This window comes from Ischnura elegans, chromosome 8, assembly GCF_921293095.1.
Source record: "Ischnura elegans chromosome 8, ioIscEleg1.1, whole genome shotgun sequence".
Taxonomy (NCBI): domain Eukaryota; kingdom Metazoa; phylum Arthropoda; class Insecta; order Odonata; family Coenagrionidae; genus Ischnura; species Ischnura elegans.
The window spans coordinates 22,695,284-22,716,789 of NC_060253.1; the positions used below are offsets into that span (position 1 = coordinate 22,695,284).

The following is a 21,506-nucleotide window of genomic DNA, read 5'->3' on the forward strand; positions in this document are numbered from 1 at the left end:
ACATGGATAATTGCTGCGCGCGCGCAAATTGCAGACTCCGAGTGGAATTCCTCGTTTTATTTTGAGATTTATCAAATTTTGAAAGAAGCTGTACTTTTAATATTAACGGAATTAATGCATCAATAATTTTCATGTTGATGTTTACACTGAAATCAAGATATGAGGTCATATTTATTGCACAATTTCGTTTACAAAAGATAACCGCTGCGCAAAAGGCAAGTAATACAATTCTTAGTATATATTTCTTGAGGCATGAGGTATTCGAGGCATGATTAAAGGTAAACATTTTAGCCGTTTGCAGCACATATTTATTTCTTCAATTTAGGATGATATTAAAAGGATAACTTTTATCTATTGACTAGATTTCTATTTCATGCAGAAATTAAGCTCAGTGCTGACGCAAAAATTTGTAAAAACCAATCATTTATTCGTGTATGACATTGAAAGATGAACAATTTAATTAAAAAATGTAAAAACACTTTGATGTCAAATGCACTGTTCTGCAAAGAAAAGTTTAAGAAATGGCTCGGCTACAACTTAGGGTGTTTCTTGCTAATTTTGGGTCAGTGAATCAAAAAATGACCTCCGTGCTTTTTCTATCCATTTTTTATCCATCTTTTCTACCCTCCATTTTTTACGAGCAACCCCTAAATTGGGGAAGCCAACTTAAGTTATCGATTTTCGAAGGATTTTATACTAATTTTATCAGCTTCTGATTAAATAAACTGACGTTTTGAGGCTATCAGGGTTATGAAAGTGATAAATTCGACTGTGGTTGAAAATATTTAGGGGATGAATATCGAAAAAAAAACTTAGAAACCATTGAAATTACCATTTTTCTTTGCTTTTTATTGCAAATCATATAGTAGCTGTTAGAAAAGTTTTTAAGAGATGAATAAACGGTTCAACCCCCACTTTTGAAAAGGATTTATGTAACATAAAATGTGAGAGGGGAAGGGGTGGTGTACAAAGGTGTAAGTGGTACGAAGAGCTGCCTCAAAAACTTGATAGAAAAATTTGATTTCTTTATAGATTAAGTACTTGGGATTTAAAAACAATTCAGCGATTTTTTCATAGTAAAAGTCCTTACAGCCATGTAAAAAACAGTGATGCTGTATAATTTAGCCTAATTGGTCGTTCGTTTCCTTTTGTACTGCTCCTCTGGAACTTCTCTGATGATACGTGCCCAACAAAAATCTCCCAACATTTTCGGAGTCCGTTTGCCAGCTTAATTTTTTTTCCATGTTCGCAAAAATAGCAATCCGTTAAATGGCAAATGGGTTCACGCCAAACCATTGGCACTCCGAAATTTAGGCAACGAATTCCCCCGTTTGGCCATTTACAAAGACTTCTATGACAACCACTGCAACGGAATTTCGGGGCCCGCGATTCGTCTTGGTCAATAATTTTGCACCCGAAATAAAGTTCCAGAGATTTCCGTACAATTGCAGTAATTGCTTTTCTTAGGTTCTAATAAACGTTTAATCCCCACTGACGTAACAAAATGAACTGGGATGATTATTGCAAGATCGCGAGAAAATAATCGAACACACCACTAGAAAAACAAAGAAGTAACTTGGAAGATTATCACGCAATACGCACTAAAGAGAATGAGGTACTGAATAGATCACAGGATTATTTCATTGATGAACATCATCAAGTGCGGCTGCCAAGGCAAATGAAGACACGTTACAACATGTCCAAGCGTGTCAAAACATGTGGTGAGTAACTCTTTCTATGCATTTCCCAATGTTTCCGATTGTCTTTACATACATTGTATTTCCCAACGTTTCCAAATGTATTGAATGGGAACGTCTCAGCTCTTACTTCAAAAGTAAGGAAGGCAACGAAGTCAAATCATGATTCCCAAACGCTTTTGCAAAAATGTTTTGACACATCTGATTTGTGTCTAGATTTTTGTGGCAGCTCTTAATACCACTTCATATACTCCCTCTTTCCCTCTTATATTTTGTGTTTTATTAATTATTTACAAAATGGAAGGGGTGAACAGTGCATTCATCCCTTAAAAACGTTTGCATTAACTACCATATCATATGCAATAAAAAGCGATAAATGGTTGTTTAAATGATTTTCAAGGGTTTTTCGATTTTCACCCCTAAATATTTTCAACTCCTGTTAATTTAGTCTCTTTCGTGACCCTGTTAGCCTAAAAAAGTCAGTTTATTTTTATGAGAAGCAGACAAAATTAGTAAAAGTCCCTTGAAAAACGATAATTTTAGATAGTGGTTGGTTTCCCCAATTTAGAATAGAATAGATATTTATTCATGCCCTGGGTAAACCCTTGGAGCAAAACACAATTTACAATAATTGGCTCATCAAAGCACAAAGTTCATGAAAATATCAAGTAATAACAATAAAGTTGTTTGATACACAAATAGTAAAGACATGGCACGTAAACAAGGATTGAAATTTGGCAACACACGGAATATGTTGGCTGTGTTTTATGTAGGAGTTTATTTTCGCTCTCCATTGAGTAAGTCCATGTATAATTTTAAAGCCTTCTGCTCTAGATCCTCAGGGAGAGAATTAAAAAATTTAGATGCCGTTATTAGAAATTATTTCTGGTAGGTAGTTGTACGTGGAGTAGGATGATATAAATAGTCCTGTTTGCGAGATGACATATGAGTGGTTACTGATCTGTTCATAAAGATTTCCCGGAGATAATTAGGGATTCTCTCTCTGGAAATCCTAAAAAGAAGAGCACCGAGTAGATATTTCCTTCGGTTACAAAGATTTAGCCAACCAAGGCTGATTCTGCACTGTGATACATGAACATCCTTTATTAAATTGAATACATATCTTACATATGAATTAAGTAGCCTTCGTAATTTTTTATCTAGCTCTTTAGGCATGCCATTATAAACAAGACTACAATAATCAAAGGAAGGGAATACCAGGGTAGAAATTAAAATTTTTCGGGTGGATATAGGAAGTAAGTGCTTATGAAGTTTTAGTTGATACAGTGTGATATTGACTTTATTATAGATGTCATTGACATGTTGGTTCCAAGACAAATTTTTTGTGAGGGTTACTCCAAGAGTACGAACAGAGTCGCTGAACGGTATTTGATGATCATCAACTACAACTGGAGGAAGGTGATTAAAATCTATTTTGTTTAGGATCCTTGAGCTACCGATGATTATTGCTTTCGTCTTTGAACAGTTCAGTATGAGGTGGTTTTTACTTACCCATTTTGTGATTTCTCTCACAAATAGGAGAGGGCCCAGGACAGATCCCTGAGGAACTCCGCAAGATACTGGAACCCACGCGGATAATTTATTATCAGGTCCAAAGACTGCTTGAAATCTATTGCCTAGGTAGGAGCAACACCAGTTTAAAGCTGAATTAGAGAAACCAAGCTTCACCTGGATGGTTATGGATGAGTAAATTATGATCAACTCGATCGGCTCTACTGAAATCAAAAAGAACTAATATTGTAACCATACGCTTGTCAATATGAAGTCGAATGTCATCGGTAATCTTTAGTAGTGCCGTCTGCGTACTGTATCCACGTCGAAAACCTGATTGCAGAGCGTCAAGTTTGTTATTGCTAGTTAAGTACTCAGTGACTTGCTTGAAAACAATTCTCTCCAACACTTTCGACAGGGCGCACAGAATAGAGATTGGCCGGAAGTCAGAAGGTAATTTTACATTTTTTGTCTTCTTTATCGGACGAATAAGTGCTTTTTTCCACTCCGATGAAAATACTGAATTATCAAGAGGGTGGTTGAATATTTCAAGGATGTAAGGTAATTGGGCATATTTGGAAAGTTGAATAATATTTACAGGAATGTCTTCAACTCCAGTGGCATTTGACTTGGAGAACGCCAATCCTTCCGTCAGAGTCTCAGGAGTTACGTGCTTAAAGTAAAAGTTGTTTTCACCTAATGGTATAACTCGCTCAAGTCTGGGATTAGCAAGGGCATCATTATGACTAATCGTAGTTGACACCAAGTAGGAGTTTAACTGATCGAGAGTTATATTTGGGGGTAGAGAAGAGTCCCGTCTTCGAACCAACCCAAGATTTCGAAGCTCACGCCATATCAATTTAGGGTCTCTTTGTGAGGAAAGCTTCGAGGAATAAAACTGGCGTTTACAGTCATTGATGGCTGATTTAACGCGATTTCTAAGTTTCTTATATTTTTGGCGCAGAGTGGAACAACCATTGCGTCGAAAGGCACATCGCGCTTGGTTGCGTTCTTTAATCATGAGTTTCATCGTATCATTCAGCCAAGGAGGTAGTCGGCGTTTAGGCCGACATACGCGTAAGGGAAAAAAAGTGTCAGAGCAACTAGCAATGTTTGACACGAAACAACCAAGAAACATTTAGGGGTTGTTCGTAAAAATGAAGGATGATAAAAAAACGGAGGTCATTTTCGGATTCAGCGACCCAAAAATAGTCAGAAACACCCTGTATAGGGAAGTGCACTAATTTTTTTTTATATCTGAATTTGAAAGTTTAGCCTAAAAAAGAAGCATTAGTATAGTCACTTTTATTTTCTGCATCTGGGGTATGCACTTTAAAACGTTTTGAAAGTCGGAAAATTTCATGTTGCGCTGAAACACAGTGCCTCCATCTTTATTGAGATGTGACGTCACAAGGCAGTAGTCACCAGTGGAGTATCGCTGAATTCCGTCACTTTCTTTAGCGCGGCGAGAGTATCCGGGAATCGGTGGAGTTTGCTTCCTAAAAATGTCGTCTAGTACGGAAAACATGAATTCAAAATAGAATTGTAAATGATTTTTTGTTCCAAATTTCATCTCGACGTCGAAACAAAAGCCTGGAGAAGATATTCATTCCCGTGCCTTAAGCACAAGCTATACGGAATAAATGGTTCAAGGCTGCTCCTGACTCTTACCTATCGATGATATTCTGTTTTGAAGATCATTTGAAGGTATTGTAAGATCAAATTGATATTTATATTATAATAATTTACTTAATAGGTACCTCAGTTGCATCAGAAAGTGTGTTGAGTCAAAATATAGCATCTTCCGCGTAGACCTACGTAATTTATAAACTGAAAGTAGTTTGGTTAAAGAATTATGGCGCGACTGTTTTTTTACACGACCGGGCAAAATGCGTACTTTACCCATGATATGTGTATATATGATAACAAACGATTTTTGTTAAAGTTAATCTTTATTTGTTGAAATTAGTACATTTATAGGTGATACATATATAAAGGTACACGGCAGGTCGCGCGGCGTAATTTGTACTCCACTGGTGACGGGTTCATCTTGCTGATCCAAAAAATTAGCTACAATACCTCGAACTTTGAAAACTCGCAATATAGGCAGTCAAAGTACATTGTAAGAATACACGAGACCATTATAGCCCAGAATGTACGTACAATGTCGAAATCCTTGGTTTTCAAAGATTGACGTATTTTATACGCCAGCGCGCCCGGTCCAGGGTTATCAACTTTTATTTCATCCTATTTGTTAATTGAAATTATATTTCGGAATGGTTCTTTTAGCACTGCTACTGAGGTAAACTGGTAGGTACTGAGTACAAGGTACTGAGGTATGTACTGAGTAAGTAAACTCCCTTTGGAATAATGTGAATTACAAGTGTTCGAGATATATGGCATTTTATATTCGCTTTGTGTTCTTATTAATTATGCCTGTACGCATATTGTTGCTTGCCGCGAGCCTTTAATGGTATGTGCTCTTGAAAGAGTGGTTTTCATTTTTAATGTGGAAGTTGGTCAGTATAAGCAAAGAAAAAATTAACATTTTAGCGCCCACCAACCCTTGCAGTCATCGTATCTCTGCGTTTGTAATGACACTGCTAAAATACCTAAACGCCATAATGATGATAAAAAAATTGTCTTATGTCAATGATTGCTGCAATTATAAATAATGATAAACTTGATGCCGTATGATCACAATGAAGACAACAAAAAATTATGCCATGACGCAGACTTGAACCACGATCCTTCAAGTGAGATCTATTCTATAAATCGTGCACGCTACCACTACCCCAACCGACCCATTAGGAATGAACGATATTTTGAATTTATATATATGACTTGTAAAAAGTAACGCATGAAAATTAATTAATTACAGCCTAACTAACGCCCTAATTGAAAAAGATGGAGCAAGGTACGTTGTCTCCCCTTGTTAGCCTTAACGTCTCGCATTTCTATGGAGCGTTGAACCTGTCCTCCTCATTCAGTAACCATAAATGCATCAAAGTTTGGTATACCATTTATAAATCGTTGGAATTTTCCTTCTCCCAAACAAGATTATCTTTTCTTGAACCCATCCTGGACAGCGAACCATTGCAACAACCAGCCAGCTTGGAAATAAGGCTAACATCCCATGATTCTAGTTGCGAAGGGCGAACGTTCCGGCCGGCGTGAATACATACGCAACGAATAAGTCTTGCAGCAAACGTCTGAAATAGGTTTATTAGTTTGACTCGGTTCTTACAAAAAAAGTTTTGGCATGATAAACGGCATTGTGCTAAAATATACCCAGCGAAAAATAAATGCCATCATGCATTTATTAAAATTCAATGTGCTATTCGTACTACTCTTTCCAAACTTGAAGTTGACACGTAAATGAATATTAATATATTACGCAATGATAAAGTCGTTTACTCAAAAGAGAAGCAGCCACATATATATTCTGAAGATATTTTATGACAGCAAAAAACGGATACCCTCAAATTCTGTAATTTTTCTATGCAATAATAGTGGTAGAACTAAACGGTGTAGAAGCTGCCTTCTGCTACTGCCTTGTGACGTCACGGCCAATATTCAACATGGACACCCGTTTTTGCGGCCTTTGAATTTTTCCATATTTCAGACGGTCATCTCGAATAAAGTATTCACTATTAGGATTTAAACTGTGGTTTTACGACATTATGTTATTCTGACCTCTAATTTAAAAAATGTGTTTGGTGCATTTGAAACACTAGTGCACTTCCCTATTGTAGTAATTTTTGATTGTTTTTGCAGAACAGTGATATTACTATACCCTGAACATGAACCTTGAGGCCCTGATAAAATTTGACTCATGCATTCGAGGGATAATTAAAGTAAAACATAATTACCGGTTACAGCATACTTTTACGTCCACCGAACCCATTATTCTCCAGACTGCATATAGGGCTTTTACCTTCGGTTATTTCGTATTTTACGGTTTATTTTGGCCAAATTAAGATTAATTTTCAGAAAAATGTATTATTTCCATCATAATATATGATTTGCATAACGTTGCGTTTGCGCAACGCTGGGAAAACTCCGGTAAATAAAAACAAAAACGAACTTTTCAAAACCTAGGTTACGTATTTTATTTTCATCGTCTTTTCTGATGTAATGTTCAATAATATTCTGCGAGGAATTAAACGTAGCGCTTTTCACAACTTAACTTATCTTTGATTTGCACACTCGGCATCTTTGCCGGGAATTATAAGTATGCCTGTGGATGAAATGCCCAATTCTACCTTGACGGGCATGCTGGGGTATGTCATTTTTCCTAAGTTTGGCATGTTATTTGAGTGTCTCAACATTAATTCAAGTAATTTTCCACTGAGAAATAATTGACAGATCTCAATTGGTGAGTGGCCTCCATACTGAGTAATATGTGTTTCTATTACTTTTTTCACGCAGAAATTCGGGACTACTACGGAGACAGATTATATTTTTTCACATTTAGATGAACCTGTTTGTTCTCTGCATCTTTTACCTGGGCGTGCGCGTTTGCTAGACAATTTTTCTTTAGATACTGCTTGAGTAAACTCTGATTTGCCTTCCAGCACCTCATGCAATCATCCATGTTTGAAATACTAAGAAGATGTAATCCCCATTGTAGTTCCAAAGTTTAGAAAGTATTATACATCGCCTCTCCTGTTAATTTATATTCTCCAGTTACCTTCGTGACACTTCTTCTAAAGTATACAACTGAGGCGTATAAATAACGGGTAAAATTTCTTCACATTTAAATCTGAATGGAACCCCTGGATGAATTATTTTGCAAAACGCCGACCAAAACTACTGCAGTATTATTGATATAATTACTGGTTGAGAGATAAAGATGCATTTCAGAGGACTATTTAACTGATACGAACCCAACTGAAGGTACATTATTAGCTTTACATCACCTAAGCGATAGAAGAAAAAATAGGTAACTCAGGATTGCACGGAGAAAATTCCAATGAGTGACTAGAGGAACACTCCACTTCCTTCACAATCCTGCTTCAACTAATACGTTTCTCACCCTCTCATTCTACCATCTCTGAAACTGAATGCATCTGAAGCTGAATTTAACGTCTACGAAGTAATCTTTAAAAGTCTTTAATGAAAAAAGGTAACTGCATTCCATGCCCACTCACAATGTATTATTTTATATTAGTATCTGGTAAAATCCACTTCGGTGTTCCTATAAAGAATAGTTTAACTAATCTTAAATAATTGCAGATACATAGATAGAAGAAGGTAATATAAGGTTCACAAGGTCATCTGGTCACCAATGAATCGTCAATCTTCCCGAAAATTACGTCTGTGTCGTTGCGCAAGTCTAGTCAGGTTGCAATATAAAAAGTATAAACACCGCACTTCTGTTGGAAGTGGTTGGTTGTGTTGCATCAAACATCAATTGCCCATTACTTTATCGAGCGGCATGCGGAAAAGGCATTTTCACGGGCAACGAGGTTACCGCGGAATGTGCTCTGGCTGGGTTGTTTTGTAACAATTGGCAAGAGTTTTCGTTGGACGGACCATGTGCTAGGATAACAGTTCATCCTATCGTTTTTTTTATTGAAATCAGTGAAAATTATATTGTTGCGCACTAAATGTGTCATAATATGAAGATTCCAGAACTTTCACTTTCCCTGCCTGCATTTACCTGTGGTTTTCTTCCGTATCCATAGGTTGCAGGTTCATCGTTATCTCGAGCGTCATGGCCCTCTATCCAGTGTGGTTTTTTGTGGTTGCTTTTTTCTACGTGGCATTCCGCTTCTTTTATCTCTACTACTGCAGTCCAGACCGAGGTAGATACAGGTAAAGTAATGGTTTTCAAATCTTAATCATAAGAAAAGTCAAAATTATTTAGTTTCTAGTTCTAATTATATGTATATTCCTTCAATTAGTGGTATGAAGAGTACAGTTTAGATCAGTATGATATGCGAAAATTTGAATTAAAATTTTTGCATAAAATTTCGATGAAATGGTCGCGAGCCCCTCCAACGGTGAATTTTGTACCTTTATTAATATAGGAAAACTAATTTTTGGTCCACCCGTTTGTATCAAATTTGGTGTGGTTCAACAAGATAGAGCAGGTACTAATTTTTTTCCATCAAAATGGATGTAACCAACGAATAAGAAAAAATCCCGCTGAGCAGTATCTCTTAGTCCATGAAATAATTACCGCTTAGTTCATTGCGTGGTGTGGTCCTGAAACTGAAAATGAGCAAATGTTGATCTTTAGAGGCAATGAAACTCGCATTAAGTATAGCTGGATTTATAAGTTCATATACATTACGTAGGAAGTGATGTTTCATAACCAAAATGCAAGAAGATGTATTTCCGAAAAATATAAGACTTACCTACTTAAGAAATCGCCGTCTAATACTACAGGTTAGCTTTTCATCATATTTTGCAAATACATTTGTATGAACTATTGAGAATGATTTCATGATTTATTATTATTTGCAGTATAGCCACAAATTACAATGTATCCTATGATATTGAGTTCCAGTTGAGGACATCAAAAGCAAATGGAACTCGCCACAGATGCAGTTCATTAATGAAATAAATAACATGAAGTGGATACTGAGCGGTTTTGCTGCTGAGAGTACCTCAAATATTAATGTTTCTGAGAGATCATATGTCATCCTCTTGGAGCATTTCGTCGATAGAGCTATCAATTAGAGCTATGTTTCTCGATTAGAATGGACGGAAGGATTTCGTTTCACACCACTCATTTAAACATTTGATTAACGGGATGAATAAATTAACTTCATTGAACTGGAGGCGTGAATGACTTAAGTTCTGCCAAGAGGCTCCTACTGCAAGACTTCCGGTGAAAATTTTATTTTATTATTTCCGCAGACGTCGGCAAATTGCTGGCCGGATCCTTCACGTACAAGTTACAAGCATTCGCCGGGGACTGACTGTCCCCGAGTCCCCAGTGATGACCGCTTGTGTCCGAATCCCAGTGATGACTGCCTTGGAGTCTACCATGCGGGTCCCTCCACCAATCCTGCTAAAATTATATCACTCCTATAACCAATCATATAACATATTAAGAGTGACGTGATGTTTATTCGATACCATTTTACTTAAAACTATGTTAGTGCAATTTTGTAATGCGATTCCAGTGAAGGTCACCGCAAACTCGCTTGCCTCTCGAACAACTGCTCCCGACATGAATATCGGGCAAAACGCACCTATTTTGGAAAAGAGAAACGAAGGGAAAAGGCCTGTTCGTCACAAAATATTGCCTTCATTTTATAATATTCATGGTTATTTCCTTTTGTGGATGTCTACTGCCGTATTTAAAGATTTCAGTCAATTAAAAAAAGAAAAAGCGCTGCAAATGGCTACCATGGAATTTCACGCAGATAGAATCCATTCGACTCTGCGGTAATTTTTGTAGTTAATTCACCTGGTTTTTGCCCTACTTTTTCTATTTGCGCTATATATAGCACCAGGGCACTGTAATATAATCATTAGTTTTTTATTAATTAAATTATAAATTAGTGCACTGTCGAAAAGTTAGAGCAACGTTAGTTTGAGGAGTCAGCAATAATGACATGACGATTTTTAATTGTTCAGGATCCGATTTCGTGCGACGCACAGTGGGCGGTAATCGAAAAAAGCTTGACAAAACTAATATCTCCGTTATTACTTTACTCAACGTATATCCATAATTTTTTCGATTTGTAATTATTTTTACTTCCTTAATCCGAATCTAATGTTAATTTTTCTCTAGAACAATCAGGGGCCTCTCTAAAACAAAATGGCGGAAACAGTAAAAATTCCCAAATTTTACTATTAAAAGCGGTGCATGTTAGATGCTTCTTATATTCGTACAAATATGACTTAAAATGACTTAAAAAAATGACTTAAAAACTTCGATATATCACCCTAAACAACTTTACCGTGATGTGTTCATACGCGGTATCGTTACATCACAGAATATTTATCGATGCGTGGTATCGATATAATATAAGCATATGGATTTTATCAATGTATTCCACGGAAATTAATGCCAATATTTTTAGAGTATTTTCATTATAAGATAAAACCCCATTTCTGTATCTGAAATGAATGACTAATGAAATGGAAATAATGCATACCTGAGTAAATAGAGTTATAGGTCTTCGTTATCTGAATCAATCTAGTCTCCATCCGACTCTGAGTTCTCGTCAATCAGAAGGAGGTTCCAGCTCATTTAGGTACAGTCACTTTCAAAAGTCGGTCCCCATACCTGGCGCAGCCGTCTCCGTTATTCTCCGAAGTCGACCTTCGCGTATTGCTTACACGTTCCTTGTCCACTGGGGATCGATTCGACTTGATCAGGTAGTACAAATGGTGCAATTTGACTACTTTAACCGTCGTCAAGAGCCCCACGCACGATTTCAGAGGTAGGAAGGCCGCGTGAACCTCCCCCCCCCCCCCACACAGCCAAACAATTCCACCACCGAAGAAAGCGGAGAAGAATATATGGGTTTTTTCCGGCAAGTAAGCCATCGCACGAGGAAGAGAGGAGACATCTGTGTAGTTTGGTAAACTTATACAAATCATATTGTGCAAATAAATTTTCGGAGCATTTCGAGCATGTTACTCCAATATTTTTTCTTCACATCGCCTGGTGAAAAATACGTAAATATATACGCCTATGTAAATATTGTCATTTGCGTCACGGTTACCATCCGTCATCGCGTTCATCCATGCCGGCGGTTAAAGATTTTCAGACATTTTTTCAATGTTTACAAGTTAAATAGCACTCCCCAAGTAGTAGGCTATTCGGACTACAAGTAGTGCCTACATTTTGAATTACGCAACTTATCCCATACTGTGAATAGAAAATCAGAAGAAGTTTTTAAATTTTTACCGGTCAAAACTACCGGTACGGCAATTTTTTATGGGAGAAGATAATTTTGCATTATTTTTTCGAATAAGCAATTGGATTGTCTTTAAATTTTATTGAATTGCTTTTAAGATAAACATAAATTTTCACTAAAAGAAGCAGCGAGATGTTTATTGGCATTAAGTGAAATGGCAGGCTGTTAGACCGTAATGCGTCGTAGGAAGTGTTGTCCTTTTGTTTATGGTAAATACTCTTACATTAATATTGTTCATTTTTTTTAAGAAAAACAGTACAAGCAACATGTGCGTGGAGTTATGATGGTGAGTCAACCAGTTATGGTGGTCATTACCGTGCCTGCGCCCCTCCCAACTTGAACTTACCCCTTTAATTAAAAGTGACGCACATTCGCATTAGGCCCTTTCATTCTAACCATATCCTTACTTTCATCCTTCCCCTCCCCCCTTACGAAAAATCTCTCGACCATGGATATCACTTCTTCTTTTTTTCCTCTACATCCTTCTCACCTTTTCCTTTCTTTTTTATACTCACATCTCGGATGTCTCATTCTTTTCTTGTTCCTCTTTTGTCGTCACCTAAGTTTCCACACCGTCAAACGCTACATCCCAAGCAGTATATTTGGCAGCTCATAAGTTTAATTTGTTTTAATAATGCAGAAATAGTCATTAGGTACCCAACACGGTATATTTTTATCGGATGAATATTATGCGTGCGTAGTTTAGTGTCAGTAGGAGTATGATCAGTATTTGTTCGCACGTAAGACTGACTCAAGGTATTCATTACATGAGTGTAAGTTCTATTTATGATGTAAAACCACTTATACATAATAATGTGTAGGATATTGCCCTGCATGATATCAGCAGGCGCCAATTACGACTGGTTTTAGCAGAAAAAAAAAGAAACGAAAAAGGGGGAAGACTTGGGTTAACCTCTCAATGAAGGGGCAAAGATAAAACATATAGTATTAATGTGCCTTTAAATGGTAAGAAATAGGCACACAAGTCATGTAATTAATGCTTCCGTCAGTATTTTCATTATAGAAAATATATTTATGGTAACTATTAAGACATTCGAACTTTCGATGAACATAAAGATGTCGGTTAATCACTTCCTGATACCTCGAATGTATAAAGAATTATTTAAATATTTGTTCATGTAGGATATGTTAGTAACGACTGGAATAAATATGATACAGAATTTAACATTACAATTTAGCGCACATTAATATTTTTGATTTCTCGCGTGATGAGACACGTAGAAAAATGTAGTATAAACCACGGTAAACATATGTATCCTAAGAAAATGGTTAGGAATAATGAATGCGCCAAACAGTGTGTTTGAAATACTTAAACATAGAGCAATATATATTGATGGTGTTGGTAATAATGTGTTAAAGGTATAATCTAGAAGGTTATTTTGTAGGAAACTTTTTGAATACTCTTTCAGACGTAAATTCCAATTTTCGTTTCTTCCTCATATGTGCGTTGCGACGCAGATACGTCTCGTTATTTTTTAGTGCAAGCCAGACTACTCGGAATATCCATCTCAGAATACTATCAGGGTGGGAATCCCATTACTGAGAACATATGCTTCGCCTTATGTTGTGGCACTGGGAGTCAGGGAAGTCGCGAAGAATTTAGGAATAGTGAAGAATGCCTCGGGAGGACTTTCGCGGACGGTGAGAGTAAGTCAAACTGGCCCGTTCAAGACACAGAAGGCATAGCCAATACCCGAAGTTCGACCTCCGAGAAAAACGTAGTTGCTCGCGCTGGCCGTGGGGACCTACTTTTGAAAGTGACTGTACCTTCACATTTCCGTGATTCAAATCGATTGATGAGGGTATTATTGGGTCCGAAGATAGAAGAAGTCTTCAAATATTATCTTCGAACGACACCATTATTGAAAATTTTCTGGAGTGCTGCTCCCTGAACCTCCTAATATCCTTGTGCCTTGATTCAAGGGCCTCCTCCTCCTCCGGAATTGTCCAATGGGTAGCACTGCTGCGTTTACAATAGACGCTCCATGTATTATAATCTTATGCACAGTTGGGGGCATAAAATACCATTCAGAGTGCTCCACATAAAGGGTAGCAGTGGAAAAGCAATACTCGCGGAAACGATCTACGTCAATTGGAAGCCCACTTGACACGGCTTTCAGGGTGGTGGAAAACCTCTCAATAATCTCCTCATTAATACCTGAAAAATATGTCATGAAGCAAGAAATTTTCTAAGCCAATGGAACGTGCGCATTTTCGGTAAAACCGCCTTGTAAATTGCCAGCTAACTCGTTCACTATAACTCGTTTATAGCGTGTTCCAGAGAAGCGATCTTTTGGAGGGCGTTAACCGATGCACGTGCGCTACGGTGGTAAAAACAACTAGCGGCGACTTTTCAAAGAAACAACCCAGTCCCAAACACCAAATTCACGAGCCCCACATTTTGAAGAAACAATATACTGGAGAAGTCAGGAGGTGTCAGGAGGAGGTGAACTACTACTAGTAGTAGTGGAAGCGGATTACCGCCCCAAGGGATGATTGCGGTCCGTCGGTCGTGTGCACTGACCGCGCCTGCTTCGATTCTTTTCCCTCTCCTCAAGGTCGGTGGGATTTCTGGTTTGAAGGGACCTAAAGTGCGGGAAATTTCCTATGTATATGCATGTGAGAATAAGTACAAATAAGGGAGCAAAGCACTCTGCCGAAGTTCGGTCACAAGTCCTCATTTCGGCGCAAGTTCGGTGACCGGCGGCAGCGGCGAATTTTCCCCTTAAAATGTGCCACAAGAGAGTATGAAAGGTTTTTTGGACAAAACATTGCCTTTACTTTTAGATCTCACATCTTTCCTAACAGTTGGGGTAAAAATAATAGTGGTTGAAGCATTATTTGCTTTAAACTGGACCAAAAACCAAGCAGGATATTCCACGGCCGGGCCGGGCGGCTGCGTTGACTTTTTATACATATCCCATCTTTAAAAGAATGGTAGCAAGTTGAAGCAAGATTATTCTCTTGGATCATATAGTCAAGATTCAGGTCTTTCTTTCCATATGAATTTTACTATCGAGTCTCGTCGCCCTCATAAAGTTTATTTTCATTTTAGTCCAAAAATAGTCCAAAAACAATGCACTTTTGAATGTTTAATTATTGTATAAAAATTGATAAAAATAAATGAGCTATCCAATTTAATTCTTAGAAAAGGTTTACTCTTTCAGAAAATATGCTTTGAAATTTATGGGAAACTATATTAATGGTCACGAGTGAGAGTTAATACTCGATTTTTTTAGAAATTCCGAATTGAAATTTTTAATATTTGTTCTCGTCTTTGACGGCTTCTAATGATTTAATGGGTGAACGAAATATTTAAATACTCATAGTTCCTTGATCCTTGGACATTATTCAATCGGACTGTATCATTTTTGCTTACCAAAAAAATAGTGAAAATTTAGGGTTTCGTCGTTTTGTTTAACTTTTCCTCGCACGCAGTTTCTCGTACATATCTATTTGTATTTGTGGTCCTAACTGGTATACTTAGTGATAATCGCAACCTAGATTTCATAAAGCGATTATTCAATACTTGAGAGGGTGATTCTATTAGGTTTATTATTGGATTATGATTATATTCAATGAGAACTTCATGAAAATCAGGTACATCTTCAAACTGCTTTTTTAACTACTATTTGCCAACATTTACTCCTTCCTCATCTCCAACATTGCTTTTATTATAATGAGTGTTACATGGTCTTACAGTTATATCTCTTTCCTGGAAATAACTTTCACGCAATTACGACGTGAAAGGCACATTTTCAGCTATCATAGTCTTTGGAAAACCTGACCGTTTAAATTTTCGTCACATGAAGTTGAATACTGACTCCGCCGACTTATCCGTGATACGAGATTCTTCTAGCCATTTTGAAAAATGATCTACAACGACAAAAAAGACTTGTTTCCGAATTTTAATAAATCTGGTCCAACCTTAACAAATCGAAATTTAGGCAGAGTGAAGGTTCAGTTGCTCTTTGGTTTCAAATGGCCTAAACTTTTCACAGAGTCTGCGTTTCTGAATGAACTCAGCAATCTGAGTTGATATGCAAGGCCATAAAAATAATTGATTCACTGGGGCAATGCATTTGTTCACTCTTGCATGCCCCTTGTGGTCAGCATCAAATATACAATTCATCATTGATTTATGAACAATAATTTAATGCCCGGGTAAACTTTTTTTATTTGAAAAATTAAAGGAAATTTTCTTCGGCAAGGAGATATTCATTAGGTGGGTCTGATGTTGGAAAGTTTGTGTGCTGTGGGATGCTGAGAGTCTGCGGGGATCACTATGTTTGCGCATAAGTGCTTTCTGTAAATGGAGAAACCATGTTTCTTCCCCGCCCTTTGGGTTGTCAAATCCAGAAAATTGATGCTAATTTCCTCCAATTCAATAGTGGAAATATTGCAATGCCTGATTTTACTAATATTGATCATATTTCTCGTTTCGTGGCATTAAACAAATGGGGCTCCTGAGACGCCATGTGATACTCGGCAGCCCGCGAAGAAGTTAAAAAGAAATGATTACTGCATTTTGAAATATTTACGATGTAAAAATACACTGCAACCTCAATTCCTTACTCCCGTTGGTGCAATGTGGCTTGTATCCGGAGATTTTGCTGTATTTACCATCGAATTTTTCTAGCCTAAGTAAAGGATCTTCATATTCAAGGATTCAATATTCGTCAATGGAAGAATATCGGCAACTTTTGGTCCTTCTTGTATCGTAATTTTCAGGTATAATTGTCCCGAAGAGGACTTTCTCCGCTACATACTCGCTCACCTACACCTATAATAATTTTGCTCTTGTGATTATTAGTGATGAAATAATTTTTGTTCGCATTGTAACAACGTACGTTTATTTTCAGTTTGTTTACATCATTTGGCTGTTTGTTCGCCGTAAGTCCACGACTTCCACAAGGGTATAAATTATGTAATTAGAGAACTTCTGAATCGCTTGAAATCACATTATGAGGCAATTAAATTACATTCAATGAGAAAACTCCGGGATTACACGGACATCATGGAAGTGTATAATGGATAAATATCGCGGGTGTTATGATTGTGAACTCGTGTGACCTACTTTACGCTGTCAAATTTCAATTCCTTCACTAACGTTTATGTAAGTGTTAATGTTTCCATTTTGATACCATTGGCAAGTTACTTCAAATAACAGCGATGATATGAATCGGACTAAATATACTGTACCAGTTTAAATTTATGATATACAGACTGTACTGTAGAAGTTATTAATATTTCACCGTGATGAAACTAAACGTATGTAGCTTTATGATGAATATTTCATTAAATTTTTCCTCGTTTCGAGAAATCACTCTGTTTATTTGTCCCTTTCTTCCACTGGAATACACGGTACAGTACTTACATACTCGTGGTCTTATAGTAATGAAACCAATTTTTAAGTTCCGTCGTTTAATTCTGAATCCCAATATCTGCTGCTAACGTAGGGTGTTGAAGTTAATTAGAAAGTAAACAAAATGAACATACTATAATGGAATTTGAAAATATTTCAATAACAGCTGTGCATCGATCCAATATACCAGCTCGTTTGCTTTCGTGAAAAATATAATTAGAATATATACAACTTGATTTCGGTTGTTCGTGATTTATAATAAAATAATAATATAATGAAATATAATGAAAATAACCCGTCTAACTTCGTAAATATTCCTGCGAGAATTCGTTCATGGGCAAAGACAGCACCGCCGAAATTGAAAATGCATCTTGCTACCACATTTCAAAAGAATGCAAATACCATAACATAGATCCTCACACTCATTGACGCCGATACCGGTGCTCATGAATATCGTTTCAAGCTATGCTGAACTTACTTCAACATACTAAACAAGCATCTTACGGGACTTAATAATAGGTTTCTTAATTATAAGACTACTGAGTACGTTTCGTGTATTCCAACGGGCAAGTAATCAGAATCATTGCTCGAAACCAGGAAACATTTGATTAATCATTAATCAAAAAACTACATACATTTCATTTCAACACAGAAAAATCTTCATTCCTTCAGTGGTATATCACAAATTCACGCTTATACTTTATATTTCGCCCGAGTTATATCAACACTAGGTTGTTTGAAGTAACATGCAAATGGAATCAAAATGCAAACATGAACACTTCCATAATCATAACTCAAGAAATTGATTTTAGAAGCCTTTAAGTATGTCACACGAGTTCACAATCACAACACTCGCAATGATTCCTTCCATGACATCCGCGTAGTCTGTTTTTTCATCAAGGAATGTATTTTAAATTGCCCCATGTGTGATTTCAAGCGAAAAAAAGTGTTTTAATTAAATAATAACCCCTGTGGAAGTCGTCGGCGAAAAAGGAGGCACACGATGTAAACAAGCCGTGGCTGATAATGAACGTACATTGTTGAAATGCTAATAAAAATTATTTCGTCACTACTAATTACAAGACTATATTATCATTATTGGCGTAGGTAAACAAGTGCGTAGCAGACTAAATCCTCTTCAAGAAAATTGTACTCGAAAATTCCGATATATTAAGCACCAGCATTTGCCGACATTCTTCCATCGACGACTCTAGAATCATTGCTATTAAACGCTTACTTAGGCTAGAAAGAAAACAATAGAAAAACAGCAGAATCTCCGAACTTAAGCCTCATCGCACCCACGGGGTAAAAAATTGAGTCCGCAGTGTAATTGAGCATCGCAAATGTTCACAAAGCAGTAATCAACTCTTTTTAACTTCTTCGCGGGCTGCCGAGTATCATATGGCGTTTTCGGAGCCTCATTTGTTTTATGCAACGAAACGAGAGATATCGTGGAGGTCGGTGGAGGTCGTGGCGCCTAGCCACGCGTATGGGTGCCACTTTCCTACCGATAAAAGCATTACGTCACGAAGTTGCCGCTTGCACCGACGATTGTCTGTGGATGGGATTCGTGAATCGCATTTCTATCGGTGCAAGCGACGGTCGTCGGTAGCTACCGACACCGACGATCGTCGGTAGCCATGTACAGTATCACGCCCCTGATGGTCGTCAAGGAGATCGTAAGCAGAAAACCCTAAAATTTCAATATTAAGAAGTGTTAAGAATGTTTTTTTTTTCAAAATTTACTGTAAATGACATATAAGACGACAATCAATTGCAATAATAAGGTTTATTTATTTTTATTTCCAATGAAATATGTTTCTACTATTCCTAGCAACTATTTATCATCTAAATATGAAAAAGAAAAAACACCTGTAGGCAGTTATAACAAACTTTACATGTATTTCTTATGGAAATGATTTACTATCCATTCCAGGCCTCATGAGCCCTATGGAATAATATTTTTACACCTTTTAACCCTCTATGGACAAACAAAAATATTTTAAAACGAAAATTAAACAACAAACTTTAGCAACAATTAAATTAACAAAATCGGTCCAGCCATTCTTCAGTTATAGTGAGACTAATGAACAACAATTCATTTTTATTATATAGATATTATTATTATTTCGTATAATTGTACGGTCGTTGTTACGGGAGAGTGTTACTGCTACATCAAGCATTTAAAATGTTCAATTATTCCTTTCAATCTAAATTTCAATGGTCTATTGTTGGCAATATTATCATTTGGACCAAATAATCACATTTAAAAGTATATATGAATATTTTTCAAACATATTTTGTCGATTGGTACTCATTATATGATATCTTGGAATATTTTAATATGGGGTGATTGGCCAGTTTCCGGTGAATAATTATTTTGATTTGATTATGTCTGCTTAGGTTTTTTGTAACAGTGGTATTATTATATGCATGGTTGCTAATTTATACTTATTTTCCAGTTTTTACATGTGCACACATATAATTACCTGCACAGGGTTACCACGAAGTTTGACTGATAATCTTCGGGTTTTCCCCGATTTGAGCAACAACAACTATTTTCCCTCAGTAGTTTTAATCTTAACTTATATTTTTTTCAGGGGTGTTTTGTAGGGCACACATGAGTACCGATCGATTTTCAGTTGAGCCATGCATGCTTTGCTGCAAAAGTCATGTGTTTTTCATAAAAAAATTATATCTTTTTTTCTCCCAATAGGGAAATAACGAAAGAATCCTATAACACACTGTGGATGGTCTACCGCTTCTTCATCACGCCGTACAACCTGAATATTTGGTGCATTGATACCTACGACGATGTCTTCTACCACTTGGAAACATTCGTGTTGGCCCTGTATTGGCCATTTCCGTTGGACTGCGGTCATCCCTTGGCAGACTACCGTTGGATAATCACGGCGACCATATTGAGCCTCAACTTTATCGCCTTGCCACTTCTTCTCAAGCTCAATGAAGCTATGTTCGAAAATTCACCGCTTTGTGAGGACCATGACCCCTTCCCGATTAGATTGAGTATCCGGAAGGATCTGAAAGCGGGAAAAACCGCGGTGGAACGTTTATTTGGAAGCACAGGGGGGGCCTTAGACAGGCATCCAGGGACCTAGACCAACAAGAAATATGAGGGTTCTAGGTGAACCCTCTCAAGGATACAACACACCGGGGCCGGGACCCAAGCCCGTGGCGTGATCCGCCCGATCACCCGGGGAGGGGCTGGAGAGGAAGGAAAAAGGATAGAGGCGCCGCCGCGATGGGAGCCCGCCGACGCCTCTGGGAAGGGATAGGAGCAGAAGGGAGAGGACGGGGAAAAACACCTCAACGCTATAGAAGCGAAAAGGGCCCACTAAATAGCGAAACCAAGCATACACAATTAATTTTCTACCAATTCTAGTGGATTTTCCTATGAGGAGGAAAAATCTATCGATCGAATCGGTAGATAACCTAGACCAACAATCGACGCTAACAAAACAACGGCTTGAAAAATATTATGAAATTCTTTCTCAGTTTTATAATTATCGCGAAGTCTAGTCGTGCTTGCCACTGATTTATTTCGTGGTAAACCACCAGAGTTTCTCTTACATTTCCACGGATTCCAGTCTTCAGTTTTATTTCCACGGTATTTCCCCGATTTGGCCGTCTGGATAAACATGGGGTTTGCACAAGGGATCAACAAAGGTATTATTTGGTCATACCTAATGGATGGAAACACGTCTGTCGTCATCAGGGTGAATTTTGACGATTCGCAATGAAGAAATGTTCAAAATTTTACCGAATTGTAAGAACCATGACCCCATCCCGCTCAGAAAAAGACTGGAATGATCTCAAAGAGGAAAATACTAATTTGGAACGTTTTTTTTTCGAAGAAGTACAATAATACCCTACCACTTGTAGGATGTTAGGCAGGGGTTGATCAAATTACCCGAATGCAGCATACAATAGGATTCCCACGTGCACACCACACGATCCAACAAATGTGTACAGGAGCTTAAGACAGGCATCAAGGGACTTAGA

The 21,506-nt window shown here is 37.4% G+C and overlaps 1 protein-coding gene across 1 annotated transcript; it reads left to right on the forward strand.

Annotated features, from left to right (window-relative positions):
* The first annotated feature begins 8,912 nt into the window (after nucleotides 1-8,912).
* LOC124164532 lies at nucleotides 8,913-20,671 on the forward strand. Its single transcript, XM_046541891.1, has 2 exons — nucleotides 8,913-9,029; nucleotides 20,200-20,671. Exons 1-2 carry the CDS (start codon nucleotides 8,929-8,931, stop codon nucleotides 20,600-20,602), a joined length of 504 nt encoding a protein of 167 aa, XP_046397847.1. The 5' UTR covers nucleotides 8,913-8,928; the 3' UTR covers nucleotides 20,603-20,671.
* Nucleotides 20,672-21,506: the final 835 nt, after the last annotated feature.

Excerpts from the sequence above, each read along its gene's own strand:
- LOC124164532 (XM_046541891.1), top strand. The coding sequence starts at position 8,929 with ATGGCCCTCTATCCAGTGTGGTTTTTTGTGGTTGCTTTTTTCTACGTG. Across the intron at positions 9,030-20,199 it reads CCAGACCGAGGTAGATACAG|GGAAATAACGAAAGAATCCT; the intron begins GTAAAGTAATGG and ends TTCTCCCAATAG.